Below are 16,990 nucleotides of genomic sequence, written 5' to 3'. Positions count from 1 at the left end.
GGGAAGAGGAAAATGCGGATGCATATGAAATGAATAGGATTGATTGAAATCTATATCTATGGGATATCTTTAGTATTGCTTCTCGTCTGGTAGTGTGAGCTACTGATCCTGAGTTAGCAGATTGGCCGGCATGACAGTGTGATTCGTTGGGTCAATATCAAACTTGCATTCTGTCCTTCTTGATCGACCATCCTACTAATCCAAAGTTCACCCTGTGTCATCGTTTCACTTTTTCGTGCATCGTCTTGAAGGGCACCAGTTAGCTCACGATTTGAGAACCAAGGCAGGATCGTTTGCCTTTTCTCTCTCGTCCTGATCTCACCGCTTTTGCCTGTACCATGATAAAATCTCACCTTGTCTGTACATGTGCAGACGATACATGAGTTCTGCTAGGATGATAATCCGTCTAGGCCATTCACCGGATGAGACACGATGCAATGCATGATATGTTCACTGGCACTCATACCCTTGAGATAGACTGTAGATATAAGACTCCACTCAATCGTCCTCTTCACCCTTCGCCAATCTCTTCTCCCTCCTATCCTTCCCCTTTGCTCGAGCCTCTTCGACAGCTTTACCTGCCAACCCACTCTCTCCCAAACCCTTGAACAGCTGAAATACAACAGGTAACAGATTGTTCCTCCTGAGTGTATTCTCCAGATCCCCCCTCTTCGATTTACTCAGCTCGTGCTCTAGTTGATCTTGGATCTGGTATTTCTCGGTCTGGGCCGTGGAGGGGTCGTTGAGCTGTCTTTGGAGTCGGGGGAGAGGGGAGGATCGGATGCAGAGGAGGTTGAACATTAGCTGTATTGGGAGAGTAAATCAACATTAGCATCGATCTACACTTGAAACGTCGGTAGGAGAAGGACGAATAAGAGAAATATGTGATATGAATGATCAGAGTCTTCTAGTATCATTGATGAGGCGTAAGATCAATAGTATGATAGCGACATTGATTATAGCCGAAGAACCGATCAGATGCAACGAGCTGTAATCGCAAACATCAACTCACAGATCCAGGAGGGTACGTCCCTATCCTCCCCTCCACCGTCTCCCTAGCATTATTCAACCAATCTCCACCTTCCTCCACCGGAGAATGCATGATGGGATTTCTCTTAAGCCCGTCGAGCTCGTACAATATCCCATTGATAGGTAGATACGCGATGAAATGATAGGCATCCTCCTTTTCTCTCTCGGGGAAGGCGGAGGGATCCATAGAAAAGGGGGAGGATTTCGAGAAGGAGTTGTGCACTTCTCTGATGTGCGGTGAGGAGGAGACGAGATGGCCTAGGCTGTGGGTACACAATATCTTGTATTAGCGTGTCGGGGGATAAGGTGGTTACATTTATCAATGTTCTGATTGATATGATGGTGCTAGTTTGGCAGGAGAGGTGATATCTGCTGCACTTCAAGTGCCGTGTGGCTGGTGGAGAGAAAGACTCACTCTAACGATTCCATGCCTGCTCCAAATTCTCTCAAGTTACCTAATTCCTCCTATCACCGATTGGGGGATGTTCAGCTTCCATCAACGAGTGGGTATCGCATGATTCACTCACGCCTAGCTCTATCGATTCATCAGGATGCTGAGAAGACTGAGGTTGGATGTTCATCACCTTTCAACCGATGTCAGCTGTACGCTTACTGCAAGCGGTGTAAGAACAAAGCAGCTCACAGCATTCAAGGCAGCTACGGTACCGCATGAATTGTTGATGACCTAGAGGCGCATCAGATCAATTAGCGACTATTCCATCCTGTGTATGGTAGGTCATGACCTTCGAGCAGAAGGAAGAGAGCTTCGAACTATGCGAAGGTGCAATGAACCTACCTGATTGGCGAACCATACCCCCGTATCTAGCGGATCTACTTCTACTCCACTCGTACCCTCCGAGTCAGAGGCAGAGGGCTCGACATATTTGAAGAGAAATATCAAGGCGTGGATAGGTTTGAGGGTTGAGAGTGTCGCTTCGTCCAGTGAGTATAGGTCGTCCTGCAATAAGGAGAATTGAGATGAGTGATCTACTGATAAAGTAGAGACAGATAGCAGCACTTTTACTCGTGTCTCTCAAATGCTGGAAATTGGCTTACCACTTGTAGACCTTTGACACCTAGGTCCTTCAACAGCTGTGTGAAAACTTGAGGATCAGATTCGGTCAAAGACCAGCCTGAAGGATCTTCCATCTTTTCTTTTCTCTTCTACAGATCTGACGATGAGGTAGACTGACAGCTACTTTGGGTTATCTTACACGGTACGGCTTATCCTTGTCCAAGCACTTGTGTACGCTCGATAGGCCGAATCAATCAACATGACATTTCAGAAGTCAAAATACCAAAACACGAGTATTGATGTTGTGGCGCCCCAGAATGATGCGGCAGCGATCTCTGCCACTTTCTGGAACTCCTTTCCTCTCTGGAGGATCTGTCCTTCTCATGCTTTTGGTGTTACTCAATTGCTCCTGCTCCGCGCAACCCATTGCATATCTCTGGAGAACGAGTCTCAAGGAGATATAAGTGTGATTGCATGGACATTTGACCAAGACACCCCACAATTTTCACAGATACAAACTTCATGTCGAGCATATAAGCTCGTGAGTTCATGTAAGGTGATCGTCGATCAGCTCTGTCGCAGCGGGACTGGACACTGTGCATATACAGGACAATCAATGTGACGGTACTCTGTACTGACAGAGGGAAGCGAGCGATACAGGGCATTGCTATGACTAGATGGATGCTCAGCAGTGCCACCGATTACAGCAACGTCATAGCTCAGTTTATAGTGGGTAATTTCCTATTACTGTATTTTATCATAATTTATCCCATTTGATGAACCACTACTATACCACGTTAACGCGTGTGGATGTTATGTATGGTATGGTAGCTCGGTGCACCATACACCAAAGACCATACACCATACACCATACACCAAAGACCATACCATCCACTTGCACCTGCGAATTGTTTGCTGCTTCATCATCCAAGATCATCATCATATAACCACCTTCAAGTGCAATAATACCTTTTCCTTACATCATATCAAACGTTTCTCGTATTCCTAACACCCTACCTTCTTTACCTTCCCATCATAAATACCGTCACGAATACACGAATACACAAGAAGATCAACCCTTCCAACTATCCTCAAACACCTATAAAACCACATAGAAAATGAACGCGGCCCAGCTGCTCCAAGATTCCCTGTCACCTAGTAAGTCAATCTCGCCGTATCTCCTTATACCACTCACCAGCTCACTCATGCTTTTATCTTCATTTGCGTCATAGACCAGGCTGCTCGTGAATCAGCTACCCAGCAACTCGAAGCTGCCGCCAGGGATAACTTCGTATGTTCATTTCCCTTAAGTAGTCGATCAAAACATTTGTCTACCTCATTGAGATCAAGCTGATGTTATCGATACTTCACACAGCACGGATACCTTCACACCCTCGCTGTAGAATTAGCAAATGAACAGCAAGACTTGAATGTTCGTTATGCTGCTGGTTTAGCTTTCAAGAATGCTATTGCCGCTCGAGTAGGTTTACTTCTCATGTCTAATTTCCTCCATCCATTATAAAACTGTGAGGATATCCGATTAACGAATGGATGTTATTGCAATCTTATACAATAGGACGCAGTCAATCAACCTCAATTAACAGAACGATATCTCTCCCTTCCCGACTCAGCTACTGCCCCGTTGAAACAATCTGTTCTCTCTACCCTTGGATCACCTCAACATCGTGCAGGTGCAGTCGCCGCCACCTGTGTATCAGCCATTGCCGCCATCGAATTACCAGTCAGCAAATGGCCGGAACTCATCCCGCAGTTGCTCGAGTTCGTGGGTAATCAAGAGAACCAGGGGTTGAGAGTTGCCACCCTTCAGGCTGTCGGGTTCATTTGTGAAGTCATCGTGAGTGTCATTTAGATGACCTGATAAGGTCTTATGGGAAATGGGAAGGAGGAAGGAGGAAGATCTTGCATTTACTGATCTGGTTTATTCGATCATTTAGGACCCAGAGATCTTATCTGCCCGATCAAATGAAATTCTCACTGCTGTCGTACAAGGAGCGAGAAAGGAGGAACCCAGTCATGATGTCCAGCATGCTGCTATTCAAGCTTTACTCAATTCGTTGGAATTCATCAGGGATAACTTCGAGCGTGAAGTGAGTCGTCTTTCCTTCCCTTGCTTGTCCAGCGATTTATGCTGATTGTCGGACAGGGCGAGCGAAATTACATCATGCAAGTTGTGTGCGAAGCTACTCAGAGTCCCTCTGTCACTGTCCAAGTTGGTGCTTTTGAGTGTCTCGTTAGAATAATGCATCTGTACTATGAGAAGATGGATTTCTACATGGAACGAGCTTTATTCGGGGTGAGCTAGCCCATATCGCACAACGAGGTGTCGCTGACAACATGTGTAGTTGACTATCATGGGTATGAAACATCAAGAAGAACCTGTTGCTCTTCAAGCTATCGAATTCTGGAGTACTGTGTGTGAGGAGGAGATCGATTTGGCTCAAGCAGCGATGGAGGTGAGCTTATCGTGTCACACCGATAACATCAGCGAAGCTGACAGTATCTCAGGCATATGAAGAGGGTGAACAACCACTCTACGTCTCTAAAGGTTTCGCCAAAGCTGCTCTTCCCGATATCCTCCCTGTACTCCTGGAACTCCTTTGCCAACAGAACGAAGATGATGATGAGGATGATTGGACAAAGGCGATGGCTGCTGGATGCTGTTTAGAATTGCTCGCCAACAACGTCGGGAACGATATCGTCCAACCCGTCGTGCCATTCGTCGAAGCTGGTATAACGCAAAACGACTGGCAACGTCGAGAAGCTGCTGTTATGGCCTTCGGTTCCATTCTTGACGGTCCGGATCCTGAAGTCCTCGCTCCTCTCGTAACCCAAGCTCTTGGTGCTCTCGTCGGTATGATGCAATCCGATCCTAGTTTACAAGTACGAGATACCGTCGCTTGGACATTGAGCAAGATCTGTGAAAATATGCTTCAAGTCATCGATCCTGCTGTCCACCTCCGAAATCTCATCACTGCCCTTGTCATCGGTCTCAACGCTTCCCCTCGGACTTGCAACAGTTGTTGCGCCGCTTTGAACAGTCTTGTCGTTCAAATCTCCGAAGCCGATCCTTTAGGAGGTGACGATGTGCAAAGCTCCGCCATGTCAGAGTACTACTCTGGTATTCTGAAGGAGTTGATGCCTATCGCCGAGAGACCTACCAACCATGCCAACAGCCGAAGTGCCGCTTATCAAACGATATCCGTCTTCCTCGGCGCATCTGCAAACGATACTCTTCCAGTGGTTCAGGAAGTCGCCGTCGCTATGCTGACACGACAAGAAGCTCTTCTGGGTATGCAGAACCAATTGGTAGGAATGGACGATCGAAACAACTGGAACGACATGCAGATCAACCTTTGTGTCGTAATTCAATCCTTCATCCGACGATCACCAGCTCTGGCCGCTCCCTTCGCCGATCGAATCATGACGAACTTGTTGGGCTTGATTCAGGCCTCGGGTAAACACGCAGGTGTCTTGGAAGATGCTTTCGCTACTGTCGGTGGATTGGCTAGTGCACTCGAAGCTGGATTCGTGAAATACATGGACGCGTTCAGTCCATTCCTCTTCTCCGCTCTCGGCTCATTCGAAGACTGGCAAGTCGCCCAAGCAGCCGTGTACGTAGGAAGTGATATTGCTCGAGCCATCAACGAAGGCCTCACACCCTACGCCGAACGATTGATGGTGGCCCTGATTGATCTTCTTCGAAGTCCTGTCGTACAGCGACAAGTCAAGCCTAACGCCATCACTACAATCGGAGAAGTCGCTTTAGCGATTGGAGGAGGGTTTAGACCATACCTCGATACCACTATGACCATTCTCTCGCAAGCTGGTTCAACGTCTGCCGCCCCAGGCGATGAAGCTATGATCGACTTCGTCCAGACCATGAGAGAGTCTATTGTGGACGCTTTCATCGGTATCATGAATGGTATAAGGGATAGCGATGGTAAGTTCCTTTTCATGATATACATAAATGTGATTATACTGATTGGAAGATTTATGTTCAGCTTCCGCAATGCAGCCTTACGTCCCAGGAATTATGGGATTCCTCAAGACATGCTGGGCGGACGAAGATCGAACCGACTCGTTCAGTACTGCCTCGCTTGGTCTTATTGGAGATTTCGCTGAGGCTTACAAGGGATCAATCAGAGATGAGCTCTTGCAAGACTGGGTTTCCCAGGCCGTTACTTGGGGTAGAACGAGGTCGGGTAACAAGAGGGCTAAGACGAATGCGTCTTATGCTCAGCAGGTGAGCACGATACCTCTCTTTGGTTCGATACTCTTGAGACTTTTAAGCTGAGTTTGGAGATGCTAATCATGATTGACCGATTATAGGCTATCAAGAACGCCTCGAAATAAACTTAGATCGTCACTTGCCCTTCGACCACCACACCATTCTCTTTTCGGTTTTCTCAAAACTCTCCCCCCAATCGCATAGGTCCCGGATCAACACATACAACAATCATCAATGACATCTTGCCGCGCTCTGTCGTCCGAGGACGATAACTACCCACATATATGGGATATAATGTATCTACGCCGCAAGCATATTTTCTTATTCACTCTAGCATAGGTTCTTTCTTTCTTTGCATGGTTCCATATCTTTTACATTCCTAGATTGTTCTCTTCCCCTATTTCAAAGTTATCGTTCCAGTTTTCTCTTCTCTCTTTTTTTCCTAAATTTCTCCAGCAGGGGGTTTCCGATCATGGGTGAGGTATAGTATTTCCTTCACACGCTTTCCAACTTATACGAGTTATCTGTTAGATGGGTGTTTTCCCCACGTATACCAGTTTTTATTTGTGATGATTTGGATGAGATGAAATAAGAATTATATTTGTTTCTTATACGTTAGTTCGTGATATGTCCGTAGGATGATTGGCTAATTCACAATCGGGTCAATCGGAATCATAGCGTATCATTGCTGACGTTTCACGCTCATTTTGTGTCTCCGTCAACAGCAGACACATGGAGCAAGGTAAAGGAACGAGATACTAGTGGTCCATGCGCCGACTGTGTAGAGGTCGAGGTACCATCATCGCTTATTTCTTATTTAGACTCATGAGGTAATTACGTGTGTTACTAACATATGATCCGGCCAACAAAGCTAACGCTCGGATCAAGTCAAATTCCCTACTGCCAGTCGTGTTTCGATCGAGTGAACTGTGGCACCATGGAAATGTTGGTTGTCAAGTTACAAGTTGTCAAGGGGAAGGAACCCGACATTCTCCAGTCCGCGAGTCCGTGCAGCCCCTCAGTGCTCAACTTGATACACATTACATACTTTGTATACGTGCAGGTATCCTGATGGCATGATGGTACCTTGACGGTCCGAAGTCGAAAGGACATCTTCGGGGTTACATCATCAAATTCTTATCGTGCAGTGCAGTGGGGAGTGGGGGCAGTCGAGACGTGACCTAGGAACCATACTAGTTCTCAAGTTCACAAAGGATAGGTCTATCCAAAAGTACCCGGTCCCATGAATCACTATGGAACGGATAATGAAATGTCGAATGGCAAGTCCATAATTTCGATGGAGGGCGTGTCGTCAAGGTCATGTGGATCACTTCGATTCTTTGGATCTTTGATTCGAACCCGTTAGTCCTCTCTCAAAACAGAATAACAGATACACATACTGACCTTGAGTTTGACGAAACGTGGCGATCAACACATTCTGTCCGCAGACCGACAACTTTGACCATTCAACAGTCACCCTGTGAGAATAGCCGCCATAGGTTGGTAACTAGGGAAACGAACCGAAACATCAACATCAACGTCAACATTGCAAGTTTGTTGTCAACGGTACAAGCCATACGTAGGCATGTTGAAACGAGCTGCTCACCCACCCTGTCGAAGTTGAATAGTATTCAAGACCCATGAAGAAACGAACATCAAAATACGAGGGATAACGAACCAAAAGATCTTACTCATTTCTTTCATATTTCTTTCCCTTTTTCTTTTTCTTCTTCATTTGATCGGTCTCTACCTGCATCCTCTTCCGCTTCCTTTTAGAATGATCAGACCAATATAGATTGTAATCTTATAATTCCCTATCACCGAAAAAAAGAAAACACAAACACAAATACACAAGGACGAAGTGTTTTTTCCCGCTTTTAGGAACTCGTTTGTTTGTATAAAAGGGTCAGCCAACCGACTACTTCACGCTCTTTTTGTAATCACTTTGCAACCCGCTGCCAATCGTCGATCCTGAAAAACCCTCTCAAGTCTCATGACCCATTCTTATTGGAATATCCACAAGACAGCGATACCTTGGATCTAGCTCGAAAATTCTCCTTTTCTCCAGGTCTTGGAGATACTGTATTGTGATACAATGTCAGAAGAAGATAAACAATCGATGCCACCACCCCCTCCTTTATGGACGCCTACCACTGCGACCTCTCAATCTCAAGTTGGCTCTGGGGAAAGTCAACCTTTAGAAAGGAGTCAATCGGTCCATTCTCAATCGCAGTCGCCTAACCCTAGTACCAAGCGGCCGCGAATAGAGGTTGAAGAGATAGAGCCTTTCACCTCTTCCGCTTCTTCAAGCACAATCCCCACCCCTTTAGTCCAAAGTCAGAGTCAAAGTCAATCTTCAACATTCGGTTCTCCTCTTACCGCCACCGCCTCAAGAGCAGCCTATTGCCAGCCTGGACATGTGGTAGAAGACCAGAATATCAATCGAGCGCGATATCCTCACCATCAACCGCCTTACCCACGACCCGCTGCTCACCCTCAATATCCCTCGCCACTTCCGCCTCCTCAACCCTTCCCTTCTCATATGGCATACCCCCCTTTTTCCTATGAGAGCGAACATCCATTTTCGATGCCCAGTGGTCCATCCCTGAAGTACGGTCCCGGACCAATCACACCGTCTACCTCGTCGTTGAGCAGACCGCCCACGCCAATAACGCCACATGCACCAGGCGGATTCCCCAATCCCATTCTCATATCGAGTCAGGAATTTCATCCTCTCCCTGGACTTTCGCCCTCGCCCTCGACATCGACATCGGGTGGAATCTCGTATGGCACCTATCCTCAACACTACGTTCATCATTCCGTCCCGACGTATGGTCCTCCCTCTGTCCAGCCTCAGGGTTCAGGCAGTCTTACCACGACTTCAATCCTGAGACCACCCTCTACGACTCCAAGCTCCTCGAACTCACCCTCAGCCCATGGCCAACCATCGCCTTCCCCGCCTCTTCGCGCGGTCGGTCCTGTCCCATCTTCGTCATCTTCGTCTTCGACATTAGGGTTCCCCCAGTCCTCCCAAGTCCAAGGGGACGATCTGGCTTCTCTGGAAGATCAAGTGAAACCCTCAAAACCCAAGGGGAAGCACAAGGGCATTCCCGGACCAAAAGCTCGAATACCCGTCGAGGCGAAGATAGCGATCGCCGAGCACATTATAAGCAAGGGCGTGGCTATGGCCAATCTGGATGAACTCGCTCAGATGGTGAGTTTGATTGGTTGACTGCAATGATGCCACATAAAATGGAAGGCTTTTGCGGATCTTCCGGGTCCGAGGTTCTATCCACTCATCTCCCTATGAATCTTCGATTTACTTCCCCGGGACAGTCAGCAATCCCGTAAGGACGGTAGGATGGTAGCTGATTCTGCTGTTGGGGCGATAACGCATAGACCGGTCTGACGAAACAGCAGATCAAATCTCAGCTGGTCGATAATCGCCAGAACATCCGAAGGCAGCTCAGCGAGTTTGCGAGAAACTTGCAGTGATATCCCTTCCTTATGGGATCAATTGAATCAGCTGGAGTTGGTCAGGGAGAAGAAGACGTTCATGGGTTAGGAAGAGGAGGGAAGACATTTCTGTGTATAATTATTCCATTTTACAATGTCGAGAGAAAAACTCTGTCAGAGAAAAGCTGGGTTATATCGTGAACTCTGTTAATATTGTACAGTACAGTATTATCGTATTGCCGTCAAGGGTCAGAGAAAGAGGTCTAGCCGAGTAATGGTCATAGCACAGTTAGTGGACGGAAGCTACACGAATATCACTGTATATTACGAACACTCATAATCACTCTACACTATATGATCTGACCTGGAACACTTGCAATAGTGTGAATGTGAAATACTATGATCGTCGCTGTGATCAGAGCTGTATACTACGTTATTCCAATCGCCACCTTCCAAATACACTCTAGAGTATTTACAATGTTTATGCATGCAATGCTATATACCGTCCTTTAGTCCCTATCATCGTCATCTGAATCATCATCATTACCCTGCTTTCTCTGCGAAGGAAGTAATCCGGATTGTTGACCTATCAAACCTTTCTCTCTTCGTCTTTTCACGTCCCACTGTGAGGTGTAGTAACATTTGATCAGCTCCGAGTCGTTTGAATGGCTATAATATATCAAGCCTATACTCACGTTGTGCACTCTTGCAAAGTTCACTTCCATGACTGTAATTTGTTCTCTCAAGAACTCCAAATCTTCTACGGTCTCTTCGTGGGATTTCTTAGCTGTCGCTAGTTTGGTCGTTAGGAGGTCGATGGCCTCTTGTAATGGGTACATTAACATTATATTTGCCTGCGTGGGTCAACAGATCATCAGCTTCAACCATCAATGACGAACTATCAAGTGATTTCGGCCAAATCTATATCAGACAGGTCCGAAGCCAACTCACCCCCAACCATAGTCCAACCTCCCCCGTCTCCGTCACCTCCGCCTCAGCATACAACGTATCGTTCAGCTCAAAAAGCGTCTTCAAAGGTTTGTCCTCCTTCTGCTCCTCATCATCTAAATCATCCAAATCATCATCATCATCATCGCTACCCGTTTCCTCCTCTTCGATAGGTTCGCCCAAAGCTTTCTTTCGTCGGACTTGTAGGAACTTGACTACCTGGAGGGTCTGTTCCATATCTGGTATTTTACCTAGGAGGGCTTTACGACGTTGTTGCAGGGATATCTCCATGTATCGGTATTTGCTATACACATCTCGAATGATCAGCTTGCTGAGTCACGAACGAAGTACTGGCTGACATATGGAGACGGGTGTTTGACAGAAGAAGATACCCACGCTGTAGTCTCCTCAAATTTTTTCATGGTACTTTGTATCTCAGCATCTTTACCTCCAACATATTCGTCCACATCAGCCTAGTATCATTTGCAAACCAACGGTCAGCTCGTGTTGTATTGGACCGGTGCAAGAGCGATAGACTCACCACGAATGGGGCTTTTGGGATACCTCTGGGGTTGGTCTCCATCTGACCTTTAGATGATGACGCTGTCGTGGCCATTTTGCTTGATTTGGGTAGTGTCAGGTGTCAGAAAAATTGTCGAAGAAAGTTGAAGATGAACGATGAAGAAGATGCACGAAAGTGAAGCAGGAGGTCGCACCTCAGGTGAACCCAACGGAAAGCGCTCTGTGCGAGTCATTAGGATAGTCTTGTAAAGAAGCATTTGATCCCGCTAATGCACTATCGTAATGACACTACAAAACAGCAACAGGTGGAGGTGAATCCAAAAAGTTGAAAAGAAAGCAACATCCTCCTTCTGCTTCTTGCATCTGATCTGTGTATTCGCATCATCACTTTCATACATTGAATAAGGAACCAGAAAGGCCGATCACAAGCTCCGATAAGATGAATACTGAAAACGAAGCATCTAGCTCGACGTTACCTCCAACAGACGAAGTACCTCTCTCACTCGATGAGTACGTCAGATATGGTCGACAAATGATCATGCCTGGGTTTGGTCTGCCCGGTGAGCATCATTCGAGACCACTCATCCCACGAGCTTCAAGAATGAACATCACTGTACCGGAGCTCACGAGCTGATTCATGTACACTGGATGATCCAATAGCTCAGCTCAAACTTAAGAATGCCAAAGTAGCAGTGGTAGGTGCTGGTGGACTGGGCTGTCCAACGTTGCAATACCTTGCCGCCTCTGGAGTAGGTGAGTATCACCTTCCTTACCATTCACCTCTGGGTAACTCAAAGCTGATCATCTGACTCCGTCAATAAGGAACGATCGGGATATTCGACCATGATACAGTCAGCTTGAGCAACTTGCATCGACAGATACTTCACACGACAGATAGAGTGGGCATGAACAAGGCTGAGTCAGCTTGCATAACATTATCAGCGTTAGTCACTGTGCTAAGACTGAAATCCACTTGTCATAGCTGACTGACAAGCCTTATTTATGTAGAAATAACCCAAGTGTGACCCTCATCCCCCACCCCGTACCTATATCACCTTCCACCGCCCTCTCCCTCTTATCCCCCTACTCAATCCTAGTAGATTGCACCGACCGACCTCTGACTCGATATCTCCTTTCCGACGCAGCCGTCCGACTAGGTATAACCCTCGTATCAGGCGCGGCCATCTCCTCAGCAGGTCAATGGGCAGTATATGGTGGATCTACAAAGGCAGGAATGAGGAGGGCATGTTATAGGTGTATCTGGCCTAGCGTGTTACCTGGTTCAGGGGGGAAGTGTGAGGAGGAGGGCGTGTGGGGGGTGGTGACTGGTCTGGTGGGGACAGGGATGGCAGGGGAAGTCATAAAGCTTATTATAGGGAAAGAAGGTGCGTTCGATCTCTTTCTCTTTCAGCTGAACATTGAATCAGAATAAGCTGAGACTTTGTGATGTAGATCCAGAGCCACTATTGCATCTCCATCATCTCTGCTCAAACCCCCTAATTCGCACAATACGTATGAAAGGACCCTCCCCTAAATGTATCGCCTGTGGGCCATCTGCTACAATAACGGACGATCTGGATGTGTATGGGTATGAATCCTTCTGTGCCGGAGCGATGGGTCCAGAAGTGGATGAGGAGACGGGGTTGGTAGAAGGACGTGATGGAGAGAGAATCAATGTGAAGGTGAGCTATTTCTGAAAACATCGTGAGGGTCAAGGTTTGCGTCAAAGCTGATATTCTACCGTATGATAGGAACTGTCCACTCTACTCAGTTCAGACTCTCAGATATCCCTGGTAGATACTCGTCCTCCAGTGGAATTCGGTATCTGTTCACTCCCAGGATCAATCAGTAAGTTTTCTTTAGATACACCTTCGGGGAAGTATCAGTAGCTGATGGCGGTTTCCAGATATACCACTTCCCACTATACTGAAAGACCCATCGTCCATTCCAGCTTCACAAGAAGTGATATTCCTCTGCAGGCGAGGTAATGATTCCCAGATAGCTGCAGATGCTTTGCGCAAGATCTCCGTTGAGAATTGGCAAGTGAGGATAAGAGATGTGAAAGGCGGATTGAGAGCTTGGAGCAGAGAAGTGGATCCTGAGTTCCCAGTCTACTAGGCATAGGTTAGGTCAATAGATGGATACCTTGCATCTTATAGCATCTTATAGCATCAGTACCATACCTGTGATCCGCTATGTTACCATTTTAGCTGGACAGCATAAACGAATGAAATGAGATGCACCGAAACCACCGAACAACGGTTGCATCCCCATCATATAGGCTTTGAGTACTGTATTACCTGTTCGCAGCTCCCTTCGCCTCCAGAAGACCTTACACAGACAAAAGGCGGACCTTCACCTTCGTCCCGTTCTCTGTTATCCGGTATGACGCATTTGATATCTTCGCTGCGAGATTTTGGAGAAGTAATTCATTAGCATGTTATATCTGATATCATCGAGACAATCGTGTGCGATGCTCGGTGAGGGTATATAATAAAATGAAAGTATAAGAGGATGGGATTTTGCTTCAAAGCTAAGCTACTCACGGATAAGGACATGGACAATCCGCAGGGGTAGGTACACAAGCCAGCGAGGAGGGACAGACGTACCCCGCTCTACAGTGCACTATACGCAGTAAGACATTCAGTATACATTCGATAGCGTATCATATGAGAGGGTGATCAGGTGAATACGACCAGATTATCCCTCCCTCGTTCGTCCGCCTTGTGCTGGTGACGTTGAATAGAGTACCAAACTCACCATTATCCATCTCGGTCCATCCTCTATGTTCCCTCCTCTGTCCATGATCCTGCTCATGCATTGGCGGTCCATGACCGTGTCCGCCAAAAGGGAAGCCATGTTGGAAGAAGCCGCCGAACTGGGCTAGCGTGAGGGGGAAGAGGAATAACGCGAGAAAGATGGTACGCAGCATCTTTCGGATTGGCAGTGGGGTTGGGTTCATGGAAGTATACCAGTGTCCAGATCGAGTAAGTTGTTGTAGATTATATTTGATAGGTTCTTGTTGAAGATGAAAGGAATTGAGAATGCGAGATTCAACACGTCGGTGATGTTCGATATGCCTGGTTGAGCGTAACGTGCAGAGTGGAGGTTGTCCACCTCACACCCCTTTATAAGGCTACCTGTACCCCTCCTCTCTGTTTCCATGTACAGGAATGTCTTGCACGGGCGGTCGAGCTCTGCTTAGAGCATTGCTAGTGTGCAGCCGCAGTCAGACATCATACATTATAGGACCATACGTATTTTACTTCTTTCACTACATTATATCAACCCCGACCGAACCCTACGCCCCACCGCTCTTCTTCCTCTCCTCCTCCCAAGCGTCCCTCCCATCCGTCCGCTCATCAAACCTAAATATAGGTAAATCCAACAAGACACTCCGTTTGAGCCATTCAGGGAACCTAGCATAGACAGAAGGAGGACAGGGGATGATTATACTGGTTCTCTTCAAATATGACTTGTAATTCGACCAAATATCATTCTCCGCTTCAGGTAGGGAGAACCCATTTTCACTTCCCGAGGAAGGATGGGAAGAAGATGGATAGGACATGAGGAAGTATTTCTTGGCTGTTGGTTTTTCGGCGGTGGGGAGACCGGAGGCGAAGAGGAGAAGTACCATGGTGAGTAGGGGGGAGAGGATGGCGGCGTATTGGGCTGATTTGGCTGATTTGGGGAGGAGACCGTTGGTTGTTGGTGTTACTACAGTTGGGCGGCAAGGCAGTCAGCCGGATAGCATTATATATCGGGTCGGTAGAGTGATTTCAGGTTTGATGTCTGTCATCACTCACAGCACAACAACCATAATCCCCAGTGTACGGTGATTTCACCGAAATAAGGTGGATGACTACACCAGTCAACTACTCAGCTGAGGCTCTTACTTCTGCCTATGTTCGGCTGGGATAAAGTACTCACCGTGAGAAATACCATAATCCTTTTGTACAAGGTTGACCCCTGGGTGGTTTAGATGATTTGAACATGTACTAATTTGATACATGATCAGTATCCACTCTTCGTGATTCCGTTAATAGCTCGAGAAGTCGTGCAACCGGAGATGGATCGAATGCTTCTTCGTGAATTCCATCCGGTGCGTGCAGAGAAGTTGACCTACCTTCTGTATATCACCTACAGCCTCCCAAAACAAGCCAATAGCAAACAAAATAATACCGATGATATCAGTTGCCTTCCCAAAGGACGGATCACCTGATCTGAATGGCGATGAGACGGCAGGTGAATTGAGGATCACTACGGGTAAGGCTGTTGAAAGAATACAGATTCTCAGCTTCCGTTGGACCCCAATAGACTGATGATATTGGAGCGCATCACACATCGGAAACGGATGGATGACTCACAGACAGTCCATACCCATACTATCTGTCCTACCCAGAACCCAGCGAACTTAAAGAAATGATTTCTGATATCGTCGAATCGAGTATCACCTGGGTTCATTTATGTTCCCCATAAGCTCGTGTGAAACGCCAAAAGCGACACCTCTGTTATCCCGGTGAGAAGTGAGGAGATGGCTGCGGCTGCAGGAGACTCACTACCTGTTTTCAATACTCTGAACAACAGGAACCCAGCTAACCTCGCTGCCCAAATCATCATGAGAACTGACGCTCTGCAAGGGATCAACGAATAAATCAATCTTGTCTAAATCTGCTAGTCAAATATTGCAACTCACACGATATTCCTATGATGAGGACACATAAGTCAGCTCAACTCGTTGTACAAGTACCCTGGATGAATGAAAACATACCTAGCTGTGTATGCTGTAACAATCGATACGAAATGTCAGCCATCAGCTCGTGATTCCCATATCGACCAAGAGCAGAGATATCCACTCACTTCCTCCTGTAGTGAGAGTGATCAAAGCAAGTATAAAGAAATTGGATCCTCCTGTAAAACTATTTTGGTCGTCAGTCGATCTATCTCCCCAGAGGACGAGTCACAGCACGAAACGACCTACTCCGTGACTTTATCAAACTACCACATCAGAGTCAGCATCACAACCTAGCGCATATCCAACCTCAGTCGACTACTCACCTTGAACGTCCAAGCTATAGCAAATCCCAACATCTGCCAAGCCAGCGTAATCAAGAATGAGATAGTCAGGTTATACTGATCTATAATCTGATATGTAGGTGACATCTTGCTTTGGGTCTATCTGATCGCTTGTTGTATCCTTCGAAAGTACACACTGATATATTCGCCTAAAGGTACGAAGGCCCGTCTCTCTTGTAAAGGTGGTATTGAAGAGGACGTTACAGAACGGTTGGAAGGTGGTGTTAGAAGTAGTCGAGATTGAAATGAGGGTGGTTCTATATATTACTTGTCGTCCCACCGTCTCTTATATCGTATGTATACTGGTAGTTCTCCTGCTGTTGCTGGTGACGGATGCTTTCAACGGTCAAGCATGACCATGCCCGAGCATCTCAACTTATTTCACAGGTCAGCACACCGAGTCTCGTAAGATGACCCATGAGATAACGGTGACATAATGTTTTTTGTTGATGGTCATATTTTGATGCTGCCGATCGATCATGATTCGTCACTTTAGTCACCCAGGCACGGTTGTATGGCTGTTTGTATGTACATGCACAACGATCTCATCCCACTATTCCTGGTCTATCTGATTCTTGCTGGATGTCAGAAAGCAGTAACAGAACAGTATGGACGTATAAACAGTATATGCATGCAAAAGACCAATGACTTAACACCACATCTATATGAATAACATGCTATTCCTCATCCCCGCC

At 46.7% G+C, this 16,990-nt stretch overlaps 7 protein-coding genes across 7 annotated transcripts; 3 read left to right on the top strand and 4 right to left on the bottom strand.

Moving 5' to 3' along the window:
* Nucleotides 1-498: 498 nt before the first annotated feature.
* I302_100650 (uncharacterized protein) lies at nucleotides 499-2,178 on the bottom strand (the record flags this gene model as incomplete). The annotated part of the gene is made up of 7 exons (XM_065869116.1): nucleotides 499-804; nucleotides 1,013-1,292; nucleotides 1,445-1,494; nucleotides 1,557-1,613; nucleotides 1,673-1,714; nucleotides 1,826-1,987; nucleotides 2,086-2,178. 7 exons carry the CDS (start codon nucleotides 2,176-2,178, stop codon nucleotides 499-501), a joined length of 990 nt encoding a protein of 329 aa, XP_065725188.1.
* A 984-nt stretch (nucleotides 2,179-3,162) lies between these two features.
* I302_100649 (uncharacterized protein) lies at nucleotides 3,163-6,418 on the top strand (the record flags this gene model as incomplete). Its single annotated transcript, XM_019190663.1, has 10 exons — nucleotides 3,163-3,202; nucleotides 3,277-3,335; nucleotides 3,420-3,524; nucleotides 3,621-3,899; nucleotides 4,000-4,152; nucleotides 4,209-4,358; nucleotides 4,408-4,518; nucleotides 4,571-6,005; nucleotides 6,067-6,308; nucleotides 6,395-6,418. The coding sequence occupies 10 exons, from the start codon at nucleotides 3,163-3,165 to the stop codon at nucleotides 6,416-6,418; spliced, it is 2,598 nt and encodes an 865-aa protein (XP_019047411.1).
* Nucleotides 6,419-8,388: 1,970 nt separating this feature from the next.
* Nucleotides 8,389-9,788, top strand: I302_100648 (uncharacterized protein; the record flags this gene model as incomplete). Its single annotated transcript, XM_019190662.1, has 2 exons — nucleotides 8,389-9,507; nucleotides 9,693-9,788. 2 exons carry the CDS (start codon nucleotides 8,389-8,391, stop codon nucleotides 9,786-9,788), a joined length of 1,215 nt encoding a protein of 404 aa, XP_019047410.1.
* A 470-nt stretch (nucleotides 9,789-10,258) lies between these two features.
* I302_100647 (uncharacterized protein) lies at nucleotides 10,259-11,313 on the bottom strand (the record flags this gene model as incomplete). Its single annotated transcript, XM_065869115.1, has 5 exons — nucleotides 10,259-10,372; nucleotides 10,445-10,603; nucleotides 10,701-11,001; nucleotides 11,094-11,170; nucleotides 11,239-11,313. 5 exons carry the CDS (start codon nucleotides 11,311-11,313, stop codon nucleotides 10,259-10,261), a joined length of 726 nt encoding a protein of 241 aa, XP_065725187.1.
* A 345-nt stretch (nucleotides 11,314-11,658) lies between these two features.
* I302_100646 (uncharacterized protein) lies at nucleotides 11,659-13,337 on the top strand (the record flags this gene model as incomplete). Its single annotated transcript, XM_019190660.1, has 7 exons — nucleotides 11,659-11,779; nucleotides 11,880-11,972; nucleotides 12,042-12,162; nucleotides 12,228-12,604; nucleotides 12,672-12,901; nucleotides 12,971-13,067; nucleotides 13,126-13,337. The coding sequence occupies 7 exons, from the start codon at nucleotides 11,659-11,661 to the stop codon at nucleotides 13,335-13,337; spliced, it is 1,251 nt and encodes a 416-aa protein (XP_019047408.1).
* Nucleotides 13,338-13,492: 155 nt separating this feature from the next.
* On the bottom strand, nucleotides 13,493-14,151 carry I302_100645 (uncharacterized protein; the record flags this gene model as incomplete). Its single annotated transcript, XM_019190659.1, has 3 exons — nucleotides 13,493-13,625; nucleotides 13,766-13,844; nucleotides 13,980-14,151. 3 exons carry the CDS (start codon nucleotides 14,149-14,151, stop codon nucleotides 13,493-13,495), a joined length of 384 nt encoding a protein of 127 aa, XP_019047407.1.
* A 369-nt stretch (nucleotides 14,152-14,520) lies between these two features.
* I302_100644 (uncharacterized protein) lies at nucleotides 14,521-16,382 on the bottom strand (the record flags this gene model as incomplete). The annotated part of the gene is made up of 11 exons (XM_019190658.1): nucleotides 14,521-14,936; nucleotides 15,026-15,081; nucleotides 15,150-15,217; nucleotides 15,346-15,491; nucleotides 15,587-15,673; nucleotides 15,779-15,852; nucleotides 15,916-15,924; nucleotides 15,991-16,003; nucleotides 16,080-16,138; nucleotides 16,201-16,217; nucleotides 16,278-16,382. The coding sequence occupies 11 exons, from the start codon at nucleotides 16,380-16,382 to the stop codon at nucleotides 14,521-14,523; spliced, it is 1,050 nt and encodes a 349-aa protein (XP_019047406.1).
* Nucleotides 16,383-16,990: the final 608 nt, after the last annotated feature.

The sequence above is a fragment of the Kwoniella bestiolae genome, chromosome 1 (assembly GCF_000512585.2).
Source record: "Kwoniella bestiolae CBS 10118 chromosome 1, complete sequence".
Taxonomy (NCBI): Eukaryota; Fungi; Basidiomycota; class Tremellomycetes; order Tremellales; family Cryptococcaceae; genus Kwoniella; species Kwoniella bestiolae.
The sequence above is the reverse complement of the archived record's forward strand: the minus strand, read 5'-3'. Positions and strand labels throughout refer to the sequence as shown.